General features: G+C 48.4%; 1 protein-coding gene and 1 long non-coding RNA gene across 2 annotated transcripts in view; one reads left to right on the top strand and one right to left on the bottom strand.

The window, feature by feature from the left end:
• Positions 1-1181: 1181 nt before the first annotated feature.
• Positions 1182-4686, bottom strand: DLX3 (distal-less homeobox 3; the record flags this gene model as incomplete). Its single annotated transcript, XM_081028740.1, has 3 exons — positions 1182-1529; positions 3082-3272; positions 4362-4686. 3 exons carry the CDS (start codon positions 4684-4686, stop codon positions 1182-1184), a joined length of 864 nt encoding a protein of 287 aa, XP_080884866.1.
• A 7976-nt stretch (positions 4687-12662) lies between these two features.
• The window catches only part of LOC308488448, a 29807-nt gene continuing 20854 nt past the window's right edge, over positions 12663-21615 (top strand). The window contains exon 1 of the long non-coding RNA XR_013991899.1: positions 12663-12908. This is a non-coding gene — a long non-coding RNA (uncharacterized lncRNA). The remainder of the gene's footprint in view (positions 12909-21615) is intronic.

Raw genomic sequence — 21615 nt, 5'->3', positions numbered from 1 at the left:
CAGACTATATATATAGCTACAGTCTTCTACCTCGCCTTTTCTTCGATGTTTGACCACATCAGGGGTGGAAAAAAGTTAGCTCTGGGGGATGTCTGGGCCAGGGAGGGGCAGCGCCACCAGCCCTCCAGACAGCCACCCCCTCACCCCTAAAGGCACCAAGCTACAACCCTCCCCTTTCTCCCTGTGCACCTCACCCAACATTCTCCATCTCAGGCCTGTGCAATCTGTTTCCAAGGCCACCGGAAAGGGGGTGTTTTGGGGTTTGTCTTGCCTGGTATGTCTCCTTGGAGATTTGGGGTTTGGCGCCAAAACTGCCAACTTACTGGAGGAGAGGAAGAGGTGGGGTGGGGGCGGGGCAAAGCAGAGGTGCCCACGCAGGGGAGATTGGTCCTATCTGTTAACAATGCCCTTTGTTTTCCTATTTTTCAACAGCTTTTAAAACCAAAGTTGTGCAAAGTCCTGTACATGGAAGAAGAAATGAGTCCTTAGGAAAGATATCTGAGACCCACCCCTCCTCTCCGACCAGAGGCAGGGAGAGGAGAGAGATGACTCCTTGAGTTCTTCCCTCTAAAGCCACAAATATTAAAGGATTCCCCCACTTGGGGGCTTTTCTTTGGTTTAACCCTCAAATCTTAAATGAGGGCTAGAAGTGTGAGGCGGGGCTGCTTGAGGTCCCCACCCTGAGTCCCAGTCACGATGTCCAATGTCTTTTTGGCAGAGGGGATGCTGGAGGAGTGAAGAGCCACAGGTGGCTTAGGAGGAACCAGGCCTGGCAGATCCCGGCATCCACAAACGCTTCACAGACCCCCAGGCCCCCCGATCTCCAGTCTGGGAAACCAATGCTAAGTTTTAGAGGCTGGAAGGTGGTAAGCCATGTAAAGCCAATCCAGACTCCTGGAGCAGAAGGGGGACAGCTGTCCCAGCTGGAGTGGAGTGCCCCAACATCTGGAGGAGTACCCCAGTGTCTAGGCAGGGGAAGAGAGGTTCAGGGGACATCGTTGGTCCATGCAAATGTCATCTGGAGCTCTTGAGTCCCTGGAGGAAGGGGCAAGGGAAGGGGGAAAAGGGTTCCCTTTCCCCTGTGCTCCTTGATGATTCCTGAGTGTCAGCTAGGACGGACTGGACGCACCTTCCGCCAGGTCCTGGGGGTCCTTTGTGGGAGTTTCAGGCCAGGTGGGTGCTCAGTACACAGCCCCAGGGTTGGGCGGGGGCCCAGGGGAGGCATGGTGCAGGGTGGCCGGCTGAGGTGGCTGCTGCTGTAAGTGGGGTCCACTCAGGTTCTGTGCATGGTACCAGGAGTTGGTGGGGTCGTCCAGGTAGCTGGGGGAGGCACTGTATGGGAGCGGCGGGGGCAGCTGACTGCGGCCAGGAGCCGGAGTGGAGTGGGAAGAGGTGTCCCAGAGGGCAGGTGACGGTGGCGAGTTGCAGGCCATAGAATCACTGTTGTTGGGACTGTGCTCCAGGGGTACCTCCCCGTTCTTATAGAGCTTCTTGAATTTGGAGCGGCGGTTCTGGAACCAGATTTTCACCTGCGCCCAAGAAGAAAGGGGGAGTTAACTTCTCAGAATGCTGAGTAAAAACCCTGTAGGCAATCCAGCCTCGAGGGGGCAAGGCCAGCCCCCCAATGTCACACAACAGGACCCCGGGAAAGCCCTGGTATCCTGACGCCCAGGACAGCATCTTTGTCTGGTCTGGGGTAGAACTGTAGGGAGGAATTTTCAACTGCCTGCGTCCAAACGCCACTCTGCCCCTTACCAAGTGTGTGACTTGGGCAAGTTACTTAACCTCTCTGGTTCTTCCCTTCCTCAACTGCAAATTGGGGGTGGTCGCAGCACTGTCACCTACCTCATGAGGTCAGTATGAGGCTCAAATAAGTTAAGGTAGATAAGAAACTTAGAGCAGCCTGGTACATAGTAAGCACTCAATAAAAGGCAGCCCAGGTGGGCGATTGGGCAGTTTGCGGCCTTTTGTTCACATTAGAAACCCAGAGGCAAGGCGCACAGATACACAGAGACAAACACACACCCACACAACACATCTCCATGTGCAGGAACATACCCACTCATCGCTTCACACACAGACATCAGACTATAAAGACACACACACATAGATACTACACCCAGATAAATACCCACAAATGTGAGCACCCACGTTCACACACTCGGCATGGAGGAGTCCTCTGGGGCTGGCTAATGGGGGGGACCCAGGAGCAGGTGAGCCATGAGTCCCCAAATTTCCCCTGGGGTATCTCCCCCTCCCCCTACCGCTCCCCACCCCATGACTGGTACAAACAATGAATCAGCTCCTCACCAGGTGACCCAGATTCCCAGTGGACCGGGCCCCACGCAGCCGCAGCCCAGGCCCGCCTGTCAACACCTGCAGGGAGCCAGGCTGCCGCCACTCCTCCCCCGAGCAGTGACAGGCTGCTGGGGGCTTTAGGGACAGGCTGAGGCTGGGGGTGGGGCTCCCACCTCTGGGTCCCTATCCCGCTTTGGTGGGACTCTCCAAGGCGGCAGGCTGAGGAGGGGGTGGAGCATTTGGGTGCTGAGCAGGAATGTGGTGTTTTGAAGCAAGCACACGTTTTTTACATGCACTCACCAGTGTGCACCTCCATCTGTAAACACAATGACCCTTGAAAGGTTGAACTCCTTATGTGAGGATTCCCAGGTGTACACAGACCCATTAGCCTGTGTGCCAATGTTATACATGTGGATGTACCCCTCTGCTCACACATGCCTAGCCTGGGGTGGAAGACACAATGTGGACTCCCGTGAAGTGAGTGACTGGCACTGTCGGGAAACTGTGGGAGCTGGGGATTCTAGGGTAGAAGGAGGAGGACACGTCTCCTGGTGACAGACATACACAGTTGCACAGGTTCACAAATATGCACGCCTGTACACGTGCTAATGCAGAAACTTGCGACAGAAATTGAGATTTGAGTGGCCCCTCTACCCATAGGCAAGGGTTTCATGGGTCGGTAGGGAATTTAAAAGGCCATTCAGCCTCGGCAGTGCCTGGGGAGCCCTGGGGTCCCGCGCAGCCCCACCGAGGCCCCGCCACACTCGATCGCCCCAAACTGACCTGTGTCTGCGTGAGGCCCAGCTGTGCGGCCAGCTCGGCGCGCTCGGGCAGCGCCAGGTACTGGGCTTTCTGGAAGCGGCGCTGCAGGGCGGCCAGCTGGTAGCTGGAGTAGATGGTGCGCGGCTTTCGGACCTTCTTGGGCTTCCCGTTCACCATGCGCACCTCGGCTTCCGGCTCCTCCTTCACCGACACTGCGGGCGAAGCACCGGGCGGGGGGTGGGTGGGAAGGTGGGCGGCTCAGCCTTGGCCTGAGACCGAGGTGTCCTCCGGGGCCCCGCGGGACACCCCACCCTCTGGCCCACTGACTCCCCCGGCATTTCCCGGCTGCGCGTTCCGTCGCCGGCGCCCCGGGAGGGAGCGGCGGCGACAGAGCCAGTGGTGGCCGCCCACGACACGGCGCTCCCAGCTCCACGCCCGGCCCTGGAGCGCGGTCCCCGGAGCCTCGGCTCCGCTCAGGCCGCCTTCCCGGCTCGCCTCCCAGCTCGCGGCTCCTCGCCACCCGTCTGCTGGCCAGCCCCTTCTGCCCCCACCCTGCTGTGCGTTGCTTCTTTCGCTCTTTCCTGTCCCTTCTTCCTTCCTTTCTTTCCTTCCTTTCTTCCTTCCTTTTTTTTTAAAATCTTTTTTATTCTAGAATAGTTTTAGATTTTCGGAAAAGTTGCAAGCATAGTACAGACTCCTTCCTCTCTCCCCCCTTTCCTCTTTCCCGTCCTTTCCTCTGTTCCTTTCTTCTGTCTTTTCTCTCACTTTGTCCCACATTTCTTTTTTGCTCTGTTTCCACCTTTCTCTTATTCAGCTCCTCCACTTCTCAGTCGCTGCTCCCCTCTGTTCTCCCGAAACTCTGGGGTGTCTCTTTCTATGCCCCCCTCACCAATCCTCCTCTGCCCAGCGCAGACCCAGAGGGTCCCTGGAGCTTCCAGTCCCCACGCCTTCCCCCAAGCCTTCTGCAGCCCGAAGGAGGACCGCCTGCGGAGGTTTCCCGCGAAAGCACCTCGGTTAGCTTAGCTCCCCAACAATCCACAGCCCTCTCCTTCCTCGTCTCGGCCTCCCCATCCTCACCCGAGACCGCGGCGCACGGCGAGCCAGGCTCCCCGGACGCACGCAGTGTCGGGGCTGGAAGGCCGTCTGTTCCCTGAGAGACCATCTCGCCCACTTTCTCTCAGCCCCGAGAGTACATGGCTTACCCTCGCAGCTTCCCTAGTTTTCTGCTTCAATTCCCCGCCTTTCTCCCCTTGGAGAACCTTCCAGTGGGTGCCATCGTCCCGCGACCCCGCGGTCCTCACCTGGGTCCTGGGCAGGCAGCGGCTGCTCCCGGTACGCCCCGTACTGCCGGTAGGAGGTCCCGTAAGTATATTCCGATTTGGGCGAGTAGGCGCCTGTCCCCGCAAGCCCGTTGAGATTGAACTGGTGGTGGTAGGTGTAGGGGTTCACGGTCTGGCCGTAGGGCTGGCCCGAGTAGTAGTCGTGCTGGGGAGCGCTGTAGTAGCCCAGGTCGGTGACGGAAGACTCGGGCAGGGTGGGCGAGTCCTTGGAGCCCGCATGGCAGCTAAGCGAGCTGGAGATGTCGGTGAGGATGCTGCTCAGCTTCCGATCGAAGGAGCCACTCATCCTGGCGGGCGCCGCGCCACCCCAGGGCTGGCCTTGGCCGCGGAGCGCCGACGCGGGCCGGAGCGCGGGGGAGGCGGAGGAGCCCGGCGGGGGGGTGTTGGCGGGGCGCGAGCAGGGTCCGGCGGCGTCTCGCGGGCGGGGAGGCCGAGGGGCGCGGAGACCAGCGCCGGCCTTCGGGCGCTCGCTGTGCGCCTCTCGTCGCGTCCCAAGCCACAGTCAAATGCTGCCAGCTCCGCCCGGCCGGCCGGTTATAGACTCAATAGAGGAGTCGCGGAGGGAGGCCCCAGCCTTCTGATTGGCTGCGAGTCTTGCCTTCGAGGCAAAACATGCTCTTTCGCTCTTTCGTTCGCTGGCTCGCTCTCTCCTCTCTCTCCTCCATTCTTTGTTGTTACCAAAACACACACACACACACACACACACACACACACACACACCTCGCTGCTCCTTCTCCTGTGACTCTCTACCCCAGCCCAGATAAACCCCCCCGGGTCTCTGAAAGAAGGAGTGGGGAGAAGGTGTCTCTGCAGAGACCCCAGGATCTGTCAGTCTGTCTGTCTCCGTGGCTGGGGGTGGGAGGTGGGCTCAGGTGAGATGGGAAGGAGGGGAATTTGTCTATTGGGTATTTGTGGAGGGAGGTGGTCCAAGGTGATGTGTGTGTATGCTCGCGCGTGTGCACGTGCGTGCCGTGCAAATGACAGGCAGACAAATGTGCCCCATGTGGGAAGGATCCAGGGCCCATGAAAATGTTTTAATTTCTTTTCAAATCAGAAGGAAAAAGAAAATTTAAGCGGAAGAAAGTGTTCCAATATATGATATTAATAGATTGTCTTTATAGCAAGGCTGTCATGAAATGCAATTAAAAAATTCTTTTTAATGAAGGAAGGGATCCATCAGGCAAATGTGCCTTGGGCTTATGAAAGTCATAATTCAGCCCAGGGAGGGTCCTGTGGGGAGCCAGGGCAAGTGTGTGTGGATTGGGGGGCTTATTGGAAGGGTGGGTGTGCACGGCGTGTCTGTCGTGATATTAGAAACTATCCCCGAAACTATATGCAGTTTCAGAGATTTCCCAGGAGCAGGAGACCTGGGGTCTGCCTGAAATTGGATGAGGCGGAGGCTGGCTGTGTGTTTCAGTAAGTTTGGGGGCAGAATCTGCGCATTTGGAACAGTACTGGGGGAGTGTGGGGATTTTTAGAGATCAGGGGTATGGGACGGAAGTACTTGGGGTGTGCGATGTGAAGATTTCGTGTGTTCTGCAGTATACTGAGGTGTATCCGAGTGTAGGAATGCGCGTGTGAGAAAGTGTAATGGTGTGTAGGTGTAAGTAGTCTGAGTGGAGGGTCTGGGATAGCACGTCTGTGTGTGAATATGTGGTTGTATGAAGAGGTGTATAAAATTCTGTCCCTTCCCAATCCCCAGTGGCTGGAAACCATGATGTTCCATTGAACCCCCCCACAAAGGCCCTAAAGAAGTAGTTCCCCTTCCTGGGGCCCCCCAGCTCTTAGTCTTGTTTGATGCATAAGGCCAGGCCTATAGGTCATCCAAGTTGTTCCCAACGCCTACTTCATTTCTCCATTCCACCCCCCCAATTATGCTCCCGCCTTTCTTTGGGGGGAGGAGGAGCTCCTCCAAATCTCAGTTCCTAGCAGCACACAATCTTTTTTCACAGGGCTGCCGCTTCAATTCTGTCCTCTTCCCCTGCCCCGCGGGCTGGCATCCCAGGACACGCAGTGCCAGCTCGCCACCTTGTGGTCACGCCTGGGCTCTGCAGCTGCCCCAGGTTTCTCCAAGCCCTGGGGAGGGGTCTCCCTTGCAGACTCTTTTAGGCAAAGTGTGCAGGGGGCTCTGCGACCCTTTCCAGAGTCAGCCCCACAGGGCAGGCTGCCAGGGATTCCAAGGGTATTGAGAGTTGCATTTGGCGGAGACTGAGGGCCACAGTCCGTGGGTCGAAGGGCGGACGAGACCGCCAGGTCTGAGCGGCTCCGGGGAGGCCCAGGCGTGGGAAAGGTGGGGGCGGGGGCCGGGCAAGGGGAGCGCTATCTGTCTGTCTATCTCCGCGTCCCCCCAGCGCCTATCGCCCGCCGCTCCGAGCCCGTGGCGGGGCGAGTTGCCACCCGCTCTGGATGTCCTCTGTTCTGTTGCCAACAGGGCGCCAGGAGAGCCCGCGGCATTGGGTGCAGGAAGGGCACTGGGCAAGCTGGCTTCCCTCCCAGGATGGGAGCGGGGAAGGCTGGCCTGGCTGCTTTGTAGCCCCAGCTCCACACAAAGAAAGGGCAGAGTGGGACAAGCCCCTTCTCCGGCATTCATTCATTCATTCATTCACCTACACCAAAAAGGGCCAGATGATTCAGAGACGGCAGGAAGTCTACCTTCCTCATGAGGTCCTAACAGAAGCCTCATTTCTTCTCCCTTCTCACTTCCACCCCTACTATTGGCTCCTGAGTAAAGTGAATGACCATTGAACTGGGAGTCCAGGAATCATGAAAGAGTCGTAGTTACATTGGAATAATTTCTATGCTCCATTCTGCTCTGGAAGTCTAAGAGTTCTAGAAATGGACTAAAACTGCAGTATTAGGAATTTAAGTGAGCAGTTAAACAATTGTTTGGTAATGTGAGGTTAACATCTTGTCCCCTATTGCACTGCGTGTTCCAAGAGACCAGGGATTATCTGTCTCGTTCACTGCCACCTTCCAGATACCTCAGGCAGGTCCTGGCACACATAATCTCAGTGCCAATAGGTGTTTGTTGACTGAATAAGTGAGACTACCTACTGTGTTTCCCTGAAAATAAGACCTAGCTGGACAATCAGCTCTAATGCATCTTTTGGAGCAAAATTAATATAAGACCTGGTCTTATTTTAATATAAGACCTGATATCATATAATATAATATGATATCAGGTCTTAATTTTTGCAAGCCATGATTGCTTGCAAGGTACCTGTCAGGCCAGCAGAACGGGAGCCACTGGGGGGGGGCACCTGCTGGCTCAGGGTGTCAAGGTTGTTGAAGGATACAGTGGGACCAGTGTCACCCACTGCACCTCATCTGGGACAACAAGATGAGCAAGTGTCAGCCTGACCAGTCCTGGTGGAGGGGTGATGCAGGGCTGTCTGTCAAAGGCCTCTAGGGGGCTGGCAGGAAGGTGAAAGAGTAGTGCCGGTCAATGCCCAGGTGAGAATCCATTACCTACCCTCTCTCTGGTATGAGAAAAAGTACCCTGTTGAAGCAAGCTGTTTCCTGGAGCCCAAGTATCATGCCACCTGAGCAGGGCCACAGCAACTAGGTTCACAGAGTGCCAGGTCTGAAGGAAGGAACTCAGGAAGAAGAGTGAAACCTAGGATGAGCGGACCAGCCCTTGCTCTCTCCGTTGCTTGGGGATATGGTGCCACCTAGCGGTTTAATGTAATGAAGCCAGAGTCGAATTCCTCTGGGGAGATCTGGGAGAGGCCCCACCATCATACCCAGAAGGAATATTATCTTTACTTATTTAGGAGCCCTATCAGCACTAAATATTCACTTTTCATTATCACCTTGCCTTACTCTGCGGCCGCCGCTTCTCCCTCCTCCTACCCATTCTTGTCCAGCCAGTGTCTCCTCACTTAGGCTTCTAATTTGTAAATCGGCCAGTGGATTATTAACTGTCTTCTGAGGTCCCTTCAAGCTCTGATGTCCTATGAGTCTAAATTCTAGGACTCTTGTCTCTCAAGGGGGAACTCCTCTCGACTTTCTTGCCAACTCCCTTGAAGACACACCCTAGGCCTCCAGCACTTTGCAGCCTGGACTTCCTTCTGGAGTCCTTCATTCATCCAACAAATCTTTTCTGAGCCTCTACTATGCTAGGTGCTGAGGATGGAGTGAAGAACAAGACAGATACAATGTCCCCCTTCGTGGAGCTCAAGGTCCAGTGGTGAAAGTAGACACATAAGCAGCCAGTTTCACTAACATGGGACATGTGCTGGGATGGGTGTAGCACACACTGCTGAGACAGTCTGAGGGGCCCCTGAACTCTTCATAGAGGCAGGAGGATATCTGAGCTGAGACCTGAAGGATGTGTGGGACTTGCCAGGGAAAGGGATGAGGGGAAGGAGAGGGTTCCCAGTCACAGAAAAAGCCTGTGCAGGGGCATAGCATCAGGGGAGGGGTGGCCAGAGGTAAAGCTGGTGTGGACCGGGAACCCATGAGCAGGAGAATGGGTTTTATTCTAGAGGGTGCAGAAAACCACTGAAAGATTTTCACTAGTGGAAAGACATGACTGGATTTTCATTCGAGAAGGATCCCTCTGGCTGCTGTGTGGGGATGAATCAGAGCAAATAAGACTGCAGAAGGCCAAGCAAGAGGGGAGCTGGGTCTGGGTTAAGGCAGAGACAGTGGGGGTGGAGAGAAGTGGGTGGATTGGAGAGATAGGAGGAGGTCTAGCAATAGCACATGTTGGTAATGAGGACAGGGGAACAGTGAGGAATAGCCCCTAACTTCTGACTTAGGCAACTGAGTAGAAAGTTGTGATCTTCTCTGAGAGAGAGAACACCAGGGAGAGGGGGTGCTTGATGGCGAAGAGGATGTGTCCTGTTATGTTTTGTTTTTTAACTTTTCACTGGACTATAACATACATGCAGAAAAGTGCAGAAATCATAGTCAATGAATTTGCACGAGCCAAACACAGCTGTGTAACTAGCACCCAGGGTAAGTACCGGGTTGGGAAAGTACCAGCACTCAGAAACCCCCTTGTGCTCCCTTCAGTGACTACTCCCCAAGGGTAAACACTGTCTTGACTCCTAGCACCATAGGTCAGTGTTGCATAGTTTTGACTTTCATATAAATGGAAGTGTATAGTATGTGCTCTTTCCTGTCTGGCTTCTTTGGCTCAACATTATGTTTGTGAGATTTATCCACATTGTTGGATATATTTGTAGATCGTTCATTTTCAGTACCCTATGTGGTATTTCCAGTTTGAGGCTATCATGAATAGTGCTGCCATGAGAATTCCTGTACATGTATTTTGATGTACATATGTACACACTGCTGTTGGGTACCTAAGAGTGGAATTGTGGGCCATGGAGTGTGTATGTACTCAGCTTTAGAAGATACTGCCAAGTAGTTCTTCAAAGTGGTTGTGCTATGAGCTCAATTTTGATCATGTTGAGTTTGAGTGTCTTTGAGCTATCGAAGAGGAGCTGTCCAGCAGGCAGTTGGCTCCATGGACCTGAAAAATCAGGAAAGAAGCTGGGATTGGAGATGTAACTTGGGGTTCATTCACACCTGAGGGTGAGTGAAGCCACAGGCGTGGATGAGATGGTTCAAGAAGTGAAGGAGATAACAGGGCCAAGGAAGATCCCAGGGCAGCACCTGTGAAAGAGTGGCCAGAGAGGTGTGAGGCCATGCAGAGAAGGGTGGCCCTATGTTGGAGGCGGTGCTGGGAGAATGTTTCAAGGAGGTGGGAGTGGTCAGAAAGGTCAAATCCTCTTGCGGATGTGTGGTCCGGCCAGGATGAAGACTGAGGTATGCCCAGTGGATGACCTCTCAAGGAGGCACTGGTGGTATCAGGAAGAGAGGGTTTGGTGGAGGGGCAGCTGGAAGGCTGTTGACAGCTGGCTGAAAGGCGAGTGGGACAGGAGGAAACGGAGAGAACAAGTGTAGGCAACTTTGTTGTGAAGTTTGGCTGTGAAAGGCAGGAGGGACCAGAGAGGGTGGTAGCTGGAGGGAATTTGGCATAGTGGGAGAGGTGTGTGTGTGTGTGTGTGTTTTAATGTCAGTTAAATTTGGCATATTGGGGAGAGTGTGTGTGAGCCTGTTTAGATGTCAATTACAGCATCCAGGAGAGGGGGTTAATCAAGAGTGCCATCCCTGAGTAGGTGGGAGGGGAACCCTGCCCAAGGGGTTGGGCTTACAGCAGATTTTCTCTTCCGTTGAGTCTGAGTCAGGAGGGAGGATGAAATGATAAGAGCTAGCTTTCACTGAGCAGTCACTATGTGCCAGGCACAGCTCGAAACATTCTACACATATGAGTTCATTCACTCCTGCCACCACCCTGTGGGGTGGGCACCCTCATTTCTGCCTTTTGACATGGGGAAATTGAGGCACAGAGAAGATGAATAAGCATGGTGGATCCGAGATCTGAGCCCAAACAGCCTGACTCTTAACCTCTATGGGGTGGGCAGGTCTGCTTGCAGGTTTGGAGTCAGAAGGTAGTTTGTCAGAGTTGGGTACTAGATACATGGGTGTTTGCTATGACTTCCTCTATACTTTTCTAGATGTTTGAAACATTTCAGAGTAAATATTTGTTCAAGATATTAGGGGTTCCTCTGTGAATATGTATGCAAAGCAAGTATGAAGTTAATAGCTGAGGAGAAGGGAGGTGGTGGGACCAGAGGTTTAAGGAGAATGGAGAAAGGTGAGCAGGTCTAAAGTGTAGCTATGCCATGGGGACTGGAAAGAGGACGGAGTAGGAGACATGAAAGAATTTCTGGGGGGTACCAGCCCTCTCTGAGGTTGTAGTGACCCCAGGAGGCATGGTGGGGGCCATCCCAAGTGGTGGACTGCACTTCAGGTGGGCTCAGAGGTCAGCTGTGGGCAGAATGTTGGGTTGATGAGGGTGGAGGCAAGCAAAGGAGGGGCAAAATTAGCAAAGACGTTAGCAAAGGTTACTCAGTAGTTTCTAGGAGAGTCTAAGTCAAGCAAGGAAGGAAGGGAAGAGTGGAGTGATTGGCAAGGAGTGGAGGAGAGTTCCAGGCTGGAGGTCCCCATGTAATCAGAGGCAGGCAGCAAAGAGATCACGAAGGGGGTGCTCTTGGGGTCAGACAACTGGAGGTTGGAATTTATTCAAAATGCAGAAAAACAGAGAAAAAGAGAAAAATCTTAAATGAAGCCAGGGGGAAGAAGGCAGTTGTTGTCTTTTTAAAGATTTTATTGGGGAAGAGGTACAGGACTTTATTGGGGAACAGTGTGTACTTCCAGGCCTTTTTTCCAAGTCAAGTTGTTGTCCTTTCAGTCTTAGTTGTGGAGGGCGCAGCTCAGCTCCAGTTGCTGTTTTCTAGTTGCAGGGGGCGCAGCCCACCATCTCTTGCGGGAGTCAAACCGGCAACCTTGTGGTTGAGAGGATACGCTCCAACCAACTGAGCCATCCGGGAGCTCAGTGGCAGCTCAGCTCTAGGTGCTGTGTTCAATCTTAGTTGCAGGGGGCAGAGCCCACCACCCCTTGCGGAACTCGAGATGTTGAACCGGCAACCTTGTGGTTGAGAGCCCACTGGCCCATGTGGGAATCAAACTGGCAGCCTTCAGAGTTAGGAGCATGGAGCTCTAACCGCCTGAGCCACTGGGCTGGCCCCAAAGCCAGTTTTTTATAAAGGAACAAATATAAGAATTAATCGGACTTCTCAGAAACCATGCAAAGAAGAACAAAATGGAGTGAAATCTTTATGAAGTGTTGAGGGGGGAGGGGGGTTCACAGTGTGAGGGATATAAATGATGAACGTCTAAGTATTACCTTATCTTGTACACCTGAAACTAATAAAAAAAAAAAAAGAAGAGATACTAACATCTGACGTAAATTATAAGATGAATCAAAAGATCATTACAAAGAGTACTCTATTGAAAAACGTAAAAAAAAAAATACTAAAAACTAACAGAATTCTGTATCCTGTGAAATTATCCTTCAAAAGTGGACATAAATAAATACTTGCTCAGACAAAAACTGAGGGAATTTTGTTGCTAGTAGACCTGCCTTGGAAGAAAGGTCTTAAAAGAGAAGGAAAGGGCCTGCCCAGTGGCTCAGGTGGTTGGAGCTCCGTGCTCCTAATGCCAAGGTCACAGGGTCGATTCCCACATGGGCCGGTGAGCTGCGCCCTCTACAGCTAAGATTGTAAACAACAGCTCTCCCTGAAGCTGGGCTGCCTTGAGCAGCCGGAAGTTGGCGTAAACTGGTGTAAACTGGCGTAAACTGGCGTAAGCTGTGAGCTGCTGCAGAACTGCTGAGTGCTGCCCCTGGCTACTTTGTGCGGCCATGAGCAGCGGCAGCCATCATGAGCTGCCGTGAGCTGCCGTGAGCGGTGGTCCCACAACTGGCGACCAACTGCCTCAGCCTGGGGGAGCGCAAGGCTCATAACACCAGCATGAGCCAGGGAGCTGCGTCCTATACAACTAGACTGAGAAACAAAGGCTTGAACTGGAGAAGGAAAACAACATAGGCTCTGTATAAGCAAAAAAAGAACATCAGAGAAGGAATAAATAAAGGTAAAATACAATATTTTGTTTCTTATTCTTAATTGATGTAATATACAGTTGTTCATAGAATAATAGCAACAATGTATTGAGTGATTATAGTTTATGGATAAGTGAAATTAATTATAGCAAAGTTACAAGGAACAGGAGGGAAGAATAAGGAATATTCTGTTATAAAATACCGGTGCTAACCCTAACGCAGAATAGTGTTATTTGAAAATGACTTTGGATCAGTTTAAATGTATCTCACAGACTCTAGGGCAACCACTAAAACATTTTTTAAAGAAGTATACTTGGTATGCTAAGAGAGAAGAGAAAATGGAATAATATAAAATGTTCAACTAAAGCCAGAGAAGGTAGAAAAAGAAGGGAAGATTGAAAAAAGAAAAAGAAACAAAGAACAAATGCAATAAATAGAAAGGAGCCATAGCTATGGTAGATATTAGTTAAGGTATATCAAGAATCAGTTAACTATGAATGGTATGAATATACCAGTGAAACAACAGTGACTGACACAGTGGGTACAAAACATGACAAAACAAAACCCAACTATATGCTGTTTACATGAAACCCACTTTAAATATAAAGATACATGTCATGTAGGGTGTCATGCAGGGTCTCAGCTCCCGCTCCCCACATAGGCACGCAGGACATGTGAGGCCAAAAAAGGAACACCCACAGAGCCATCGAGAGGGGAGTCACACCACGATATTCTCCCTGGCCCCTGATTTGGAGACACAGGAAGCAGGATCCACATGATCAGCAGTCTGCCATTGACTTTTTCTGCCTGCCAACCGCCAATCAATCAGCGCAGTCCAGGTAGTTACATCAGTAGCCAATTGGCTAACTGGTTACACAGCTGACAGCCAACCAATCACAGTCGATGGTCATTCACCATAAGGGCCAGCACCTCCCCATGAGAGGCCCAGAGCCTGGAAACTGCTCTCTGGGACTCTGTCCCCACAATACAATAGATTAAACATAAAGGAATGGAGAAAGATATATCAGGCCAACACTAATCAAAAGGAAGCTGGAGTAACTATGTTAATTTCAGACAATGTAGACTTCAGAACAAGGAAAAAAAATACTAGGGATAAAAAGGGGCTTTATAATGATAAAGGAGTTAATTCTCCAAGAAGACATAACAATTGTTGATGTATACGCACCTAACAAGATTGTCAAAGTACGCGAAGCGAAAAGTAATTGAATTATAAGGAGAAATAGACAAACCCACTATTATAGTTGGAGGTTCAACACACTTTTTTTTTTATTGGGGAAGGGGAACAGGACTTTATTGGGGAACAGTGTGTACTTCCAGGCCGTTTTTCCAAGTCAAGTTGTTGTCCTTTCAGTCTTAGTTGTGGAGGGCGCAGCTCAGCTCCAGGTCCAGTTGCCTTTTCTAGTTGCAGGGGGCACAGCCCACCATCCCTTGCGGGAGTCGAACCGGCAACCTTGTGGTTGAGAGGATGCGCTCCAACCAACTGAGCCATCCAGGAGCTCAGCGGCAGCTCAGCTCAAGGTGCCGTGTTCAATATTAGTTGCAGGGGGCGCTGCCCACCATCCCTTGTGGGACTCGAAAAATCGAACTGGCAACCTTCTGGTTGAGAGCCCACTGGCCCATGTGGGAATCGAACCGGCAGCCTTCGGAGTTAGGAGCACGGAGCTCTAACCATATGAGCCACCGGGCCGGCCCTCCAAACTATTTTTGCAGAGACTATATTCCTTGTCATGTGTGATCACTGAAGCTTCTGCTCTAAGAACTCAGTGGCCTGATCTTAAGTGCCAAAATTTAGCAGCTCCTTTCTTCACTTGGCACCTTTCTGGTAACTGTAAATTTTTAAATAGATTTCAGAGTCCCCAAAAAGTTGAATCTGTCATTGGCTAGCTTAAGGGTTTCTTCTGTGGAAAGGCTGATTCTTGAAGCATCCAACTGTACCATTTGCCATGATGTCATTCTTAACTTGTTTTTGAAGCTCACTCTCTCCAAGATATGCTATTAAGTAAAAAAGTCAAGATGGAGAGAAATGTGTCTGGTATGTTACCAGTCATCTAAGCAAAGGGGAGTGGTGGAGTATATTTGCTTATAAACAGTGACAGGATAAAGTAGAAAATTTAAAAAGAGTAATTACCCACTATACATCCAACCCTAATGAATACAGATACAAAAATCTTTATCAAAACATTAGTGAATACAATTCAAAATTATATATAAAAAAATCATACACAATGACCAGGTGGTATTTATTCCAGAGATGAAAGGTAGATTCAATATTTGAAAATCAATCAATGTAATCCACCATATTAATAGGCTAAAGAAGAAAAAATCACGTGGTTATATCAATTGATGCAAAAAAAAGCATTTGACAAAAATTAACACCCATTCATGATGAAAATTCTCAGGAAACTAGTAGAGAAATTTCTTCAACTTGATAAAGAACATCTACAAATGCTCTATAGTTAACATTATACTTAATGGTGAAAGACTGAATGCCTTATCCCTAAGACTTGGAACAAAGCCAGGATGTTCACTCCATCACTGCTTTTCAACATAATGCTGGAAGTTCTAGCCAGCTCAGTAAGGCAAGAAAAAGAATTAAAAATAAATACAGATCAGAAAGGAAGAAATAAAACTGTTCCTATTTTCAGATGACACATGTTCTACAAAGAAAATCTCAAGTATTCTACAAAAAAACCTACTAGAACTAGTAAATGAGTTCAGCAAGGTCACAGGATATAAAATCAACATACGAAAACCAAGAAGCAACCTAAGTGTCCATCAATAGATGAATGGATAAAGAAGAGGTACATATATACCATGGAATATTATTCATCCATAAAAAAGAATTGAATCTTGCCATTTATGACAGCATGGATGGACCTAGAGGGTATTAAGCTAAGTGAAGTAAATCAGACAGAGAAAAACAAATACCATATGATTTCACATGTATGTGGAATCTAAACAACAAAGTACATGAACAAACAAAACAGAAACAAAGTCATAGATACAGAGAACATTTTGATGGTTGCCAGATGGTAGAGGAGTTAGGGAGATGGGTGAAAAAGGGGAAGGGATTAAGACATACAAATTGCTAATTATGAAAACAGTCATGGGGATGTAAAGTGCAGCATAGGGAATATAGTAAAAAATATTATAATAACCATGTATGGTGTCAGATGGGTACTAGACTTATTGGGGTGATCACTTCATAAGTTATAAAAATGTCTAATCACTATGTTGTACACCTGAAACTAATATAATATTGTTTGTCAACTGTAATTGAAAAAATTTTTAAAAGCCACTGTACTATATACGAACAATGAACATGAGAAAACTGAAATTAAAAATACAATACCATTTACAGTTGCTAACAAAAAGAAAAGAAAAGAGAAATACGTAGGTGTAAATCTAACCAAACATGTACAGGACCACTGATGCTGTCACCTGTGACAGGTAGTTGACATTAATGGATCAGAATCAATACTGCATCCCTCTGAGTGACAGCACTTAAGTGTACAACTTCAGAGATTGTGATCTGAGCTTTAAGAGACCGCCTTTGATTTGGCCTCTGGATTGACATAGTGCTAGTCTAATTTTTAAGGTGAACATTGTGAGCATGTTTTCTAAGAGTTCAGATAATGAAAATGAGGATGATTATACTATAACACAATACCAATGACATCACCGGGGAAAAGGGCAAAAGGACTGTTATTTTAATGACAGATGGAAGGATTTATACAACTGGATTGGGAGGGTAAATTACCAAAACAAAGGACCGCACAATACGCAGAAAAGAATCTGGGCTTGGGCATGTAGAAGAGAGGGCTCTGAAGCATATATGGAGACTCGAATATATGGAATCTCACAAATTCAGGATGAGACAGGCAAGGACGCCTAAATCAATCAAAAGTTTTTCATCAGCTCAAAAGACACCAATCCTCAGTCAAAAACAGTGATTGCTGAATTAACCTGGGCATACAACATGTTGTCATATTGTTTCCTTGATTGTTCTATGAAACTGAGTGAAGTTACATTGTTTGATTCACATTGGATTAACTAAAATGTCCATTGAAGAACAAAGGAGGAAGTTCTGACAACACATGCTTGGCTTCTGACAGTGGAGAGCTGATTTTGTCGTAGCTTACCGACGATCATGCTCTTCACCGTATATTAAATCTAAATTATGGCAACAAAAAGATGTTCCCCCCCTATGATTTGAAGTCTCAAATGGTCATCTTGGTTTCTCTGAAGATTTTAACAAATCCACAGAAAACACTAAACACAAGGTTGTTAATATCTTTTCCAAATAAAACTAATCTTGCTCATCTATGATGCATATTTAGCAGGCAGGGCAAAGGCAAATTTTAGCAAATTCCACTTAGTCTGTAAACTTCTTACCAAGAAATAGAAAAGATCTTATCTGCTAAATGGCCTGCACATCCTGTGCACAACACTGCTGAAAGGAATACGGTTTATTTATCTGTGATACTGAGGCTTTCATAATGAATGTTTTTAGTCACTTTTCAGTTTCCTCAAAATGTGCAGATGCACTTAATGAGATTGACTTTCTATAAATAGAAGGAGATCCTCCTTTGCCACGTGCCTACAAGATGGCTACCTGAGAAAATGTTGACCTTCTGTAAATTCATAGTTTTAAACTGTGGGATACAAAAAATGCCCTTCTTTAATTTGGAAGTACATTAAAGATGAGACTGGAGAAAAGGATTATAATAAAACAGGAATTTATATGCTGTTTCTCCAAACCTATTTGATAATCTTTGGAGATGCCATAAGGAGCCTAAAAAGGGTGAACTGACTGCATCTGAGTTGTTCAACATCATGTGTAGGTTGTGACAAATACTCACACAACAAAAACTGCTAAAAAACAAAAACCAGCTCCAAACACTCCAAAACAAAAATAAAAAACCCCAGACTCATATTTTGGAAATAAGACAGCCTCAGAACTGAAAAAAAAAAAAAAAAAGATAGCAAGTCAAACAAGACTTTCTTAATTTATTTACTAAAACTGTACCTTATTTGAAATCTGTATTAGTCTGAGTTCTCCAGAGAAACTAAACCAATAGGAGAGATGATAGGTAGATGGATAGATAGATAGAGAGATAGAGAGAGAGATAGATATGTAGATACATTGATAGACCTATCAATCTACATATGAGGTCAGACAATTAAGTTTGTGAATTCATCCTAGAAAAAGTGCTGCATACCTCATTGCTGAATATCACAATAGTCACCTTCGAAGCACTCCCCTTGGGAAGCTATGCACCGACGCCAGTGTCTAGTCCACCCTTCAAAGCAGTTTTGGAACTCTTTCTGGAACGGCCATCAGAGCTATCGTCGTATTACCCTTGATGTCCTGAATGTCATCAAAATGTCTTCCTTTCAGTATTTCCTTTATCTTCAGGTAAAGAAAGAAGTCATTGGGGGCCAGGTCAGGTGAGTAGGGAGGGTGTTCCAATGCAGTTATTTGTTTCCTGGCTAAAAACTCCCTCACAGACAGTGCCCTGTGAGCTGGTGCATTGTCGTGATACAAGAGCCATGAATTGTTGGCGAAAAGTTCAGGTCGTCCAACTTTTTCACGCAGCCTTTTCAGCACTTCCAAATGGCAAACTTGGTTAACTGTTTGTCCAGTTGGTACAAATTCATAATGAATAATCCCTCTGATATCAAAAAAGGTTAGCAACATCGTTGCAACAAATTCGCAAACTTAATTGTCAGACCTCATAATGTGGGCTTGATAAGAGCAGAGCAATAGATCAATGTGAATTTCATGTTTGGTTGTCTGCAGTTTCACCGCTGCATGAAAGGAAAGAAGGCTGTGCTAAGTAAAGGCTGCAGGCAGTTCAGAGAATATTATTGGAATAGAAAACAGAAAGAGTCCAATTATCCTACCATGTCACGGGACAGAAAGAAACCGGGCATTGCTCTTTTTAAAAAATAAAATATGGATAATAGCTGTTTAATTTCTACTCTTGCATTTATGTTCTCCTTTTAAACAGTCTCACATTTATGTATCTTTAAGAATACAAAATAATATAGTCCATAGAATTTAAATATCCAATAAAGAATTTTAAAGAGTTAAAACATGTTAAATCACTATGTAGTACATCTGAAACATATAATATAATATGTCAACTATAATTAAAAATAAATTTATAGAGCTAAAATAAATTTATAAAATGATATCAGAAGACAAAAAAGAGATGTTATAAAAATGTTGTTATGCTTTTCTCACACCTATTACTTGTTTAATTGGTCCTATCCTATTATCCATTAGTACAATTGCCTCTTTTAGCTAGTCCTATTGTTTGGTTTAAATAAACAGAATTTATGACCAGAAAATTAAATAATAGAGAATAGCATATCATTTCAAATAAGTACCTATTTTCATATTTTGATGTTAAAGTCGTAAAATAGTTATATATTACATATGATATTATTTGGGTGTGTGTGTGTCTGGTGTGGCTATGTCTCAGATTAGCCCTCTAAAAAGTTGGTCACAGTGGGTGAGGAGCTTCGCTGCCTAATGAAAGCCAGGGTCCCCCGGGTAGAGCTCACTTCACAGGGCTCAAATGATGTCTGTCTGTTTTCCGTCTGTCTGTCTGTTTTCCGTGGTTCCCCCCTCCCTGCTTGCACTTACATGATCCTCATCCATCTGTCCTAGCCAGGAAAGTGCTTCTCCAGACATAGTTCTGGCCATGAGTCTCAGCGGGTGCCCTTGGGTCACACACCTGTTCCTGAACTGCTTGCTGGGTCCAAAGGGAGTGTCTGTGGCTGGGTCCTGTGCTAACCTCAGAGTGGGAGGGAGGCTGGAAGGAGCCAGCTCCCTCAAACACTCAAGCTGAGAGAGTGGAGAAGTGGTTCCCTAAAGAGAAACCGAGGGGCTCTTACCAGAAGAGGGAATAGATGCTGTGCAGGGAAAAGCATCCTCACTATCCATTACCCCACGGGCAGTGAGCCAAAGTGCTTTCTGCTAAATTGTTTTTGACCAGATCCCTGGAGCCAAACAAACATGCATCCGTTTTATCACTTACCATATTATTTTGAGATGATCTATTGACGTACCTCTCTTACGCGTTGGACAGAGTTTCTCCAGGACAGGGACCGTGTCTGATTCCATGTCCGTCCCCAGCACTTGCACTCGGCCAGGGTGTCCCAGGATGCCCTGGGATTCTGCTCTTACTCTCAGCTCACACGTTCCTTGCACAATCTCTTCCACTCCTATGGCCTTACATCTATAGCCTCAGTATAGACCTCCCTTCCCCTGAGTCCAGAGCTGGGAATCCTGCTGTCTTCTGGGCACTCTAGCTGGGTTGTCTCACAGGGGCTTCAAACCCCATCTGTTGGACACTGAACTTGCTGTCTTCATCCCTAAACATTCTCCTCCACGCTCACCTTCTCAGCAATCGCACCATCGCACCAACACCATTCGCCATTCAATTCAGGGCCAAAGCTTACCTACCACAATCAGTCAGTCCCCAAGTGTTATTGACCCCGCCTCCCAAACACCTCTCCCTGCCCCTGCCCTCCCCAGCCCACTGCCCTTTGCTGCCCAGGCCTCAGCACCCCTCTACATACATGTAGTGTGTCCTGCACCAGGCCTCCCTCAGCCTGTACGTCCTCTGTTGCTGGAGCCCTGCTGTGCTTCCCATCTTTTTCACCTTCACCTTCAAGCCCACACCAGCAGCACGTCAGCCCTGCCAGCTCTGGCCCCACTGCTCTGCCCAGCCCTGCAAGAGCCTTGCTTTCCCTAGGGGCCTGCCTTGAGCACACCGAGCTGGGTGTCTGTCCTCCTTCTTCAGGTGCTAACTTCTTGTCCTTGGAGATCAAACTCACCTCCAAGAAGCCCTCCATGATACACAGCCAGTCTGCCAGCTGAAAGCCCTGCCTGTAGGCTCCTATGGCCCTCAGTGCTTTTCTCTTCCCTACTTTCCATCCCCTTGTACTCATTCATTCCTCTTTTCAGTGGTGCGTTTGGTGCTGTGTCCACTATTGCACTTTACCACCATGTGACTTCCGGGAGTGAAGCTTCCGTGCTTAGGCACGTGGTCTCTACTCCCCAGTCTCTCCCTCTAGACTGTGAATGCCCAGAGGCCGGATGACATCCCTTGTCTCAGTGACTCTAGCCAGAGTTTATTACGGGGTTGGCACATAGTAGGTGCTCACAATTGTTCAATGAGTGAATTGGCATACCGGTTACAGCAGAGGTTGGTGAATTTTGTAAAGGGCCAGACAGAAAGTATTTTAGCCTTTGCAAGCCGTCTAGTCTCTGTTACAACAGGAAAGCAGCCATAGACAATTCGTAAATAAAACCGTATTTACAAAATCAGGAGGCAGCCTGGATTTAGCGTGTGGATTATAGTTTGCCAACTCCTGAACTACGTGCAAGAACGAATAGGAGGAAAACACAAAGACCACAGGTAGGATTTTCCAAGGAACAAAGGTGAAGGAGGAATCTCTTTCCCTGGAGGCTTTAAAAAATAAGAAAAAACTGCCTGAGTGTGCTGGAAAATAAGGTGGTATGGGCTGGAGGCAGATGGAGGACCAAGGTGGCCCCTGCCTCAGTCTTAACGGTTACAATCCAGGGGTTGGTGGAGGGGAGATGGAGGATGCTGGCCCTGACCATGGGCTGCAGTTATCTCAATCACCACCAGGTGGCAGGCCTGCCCATTTCTAATGGCTGGGAATTCTGGTTGCCGGGAA

Source organism: Rhinolophus hipposideros (assembly GCF_964194185.1).
Source record: "Rhinolophus hipposideros genome assembly, chromosome: 20".
NCBI classification, from domain to species: Eukaryota; Metazoa; Chordata; class Mammalia; order Chiroptera; family Rhinolophidae; genus Rhinolophus; species Rhinolophus hipposideros.
This window is presented reverse-complemented; position numbering and strand designations above follow the sequence as displayed.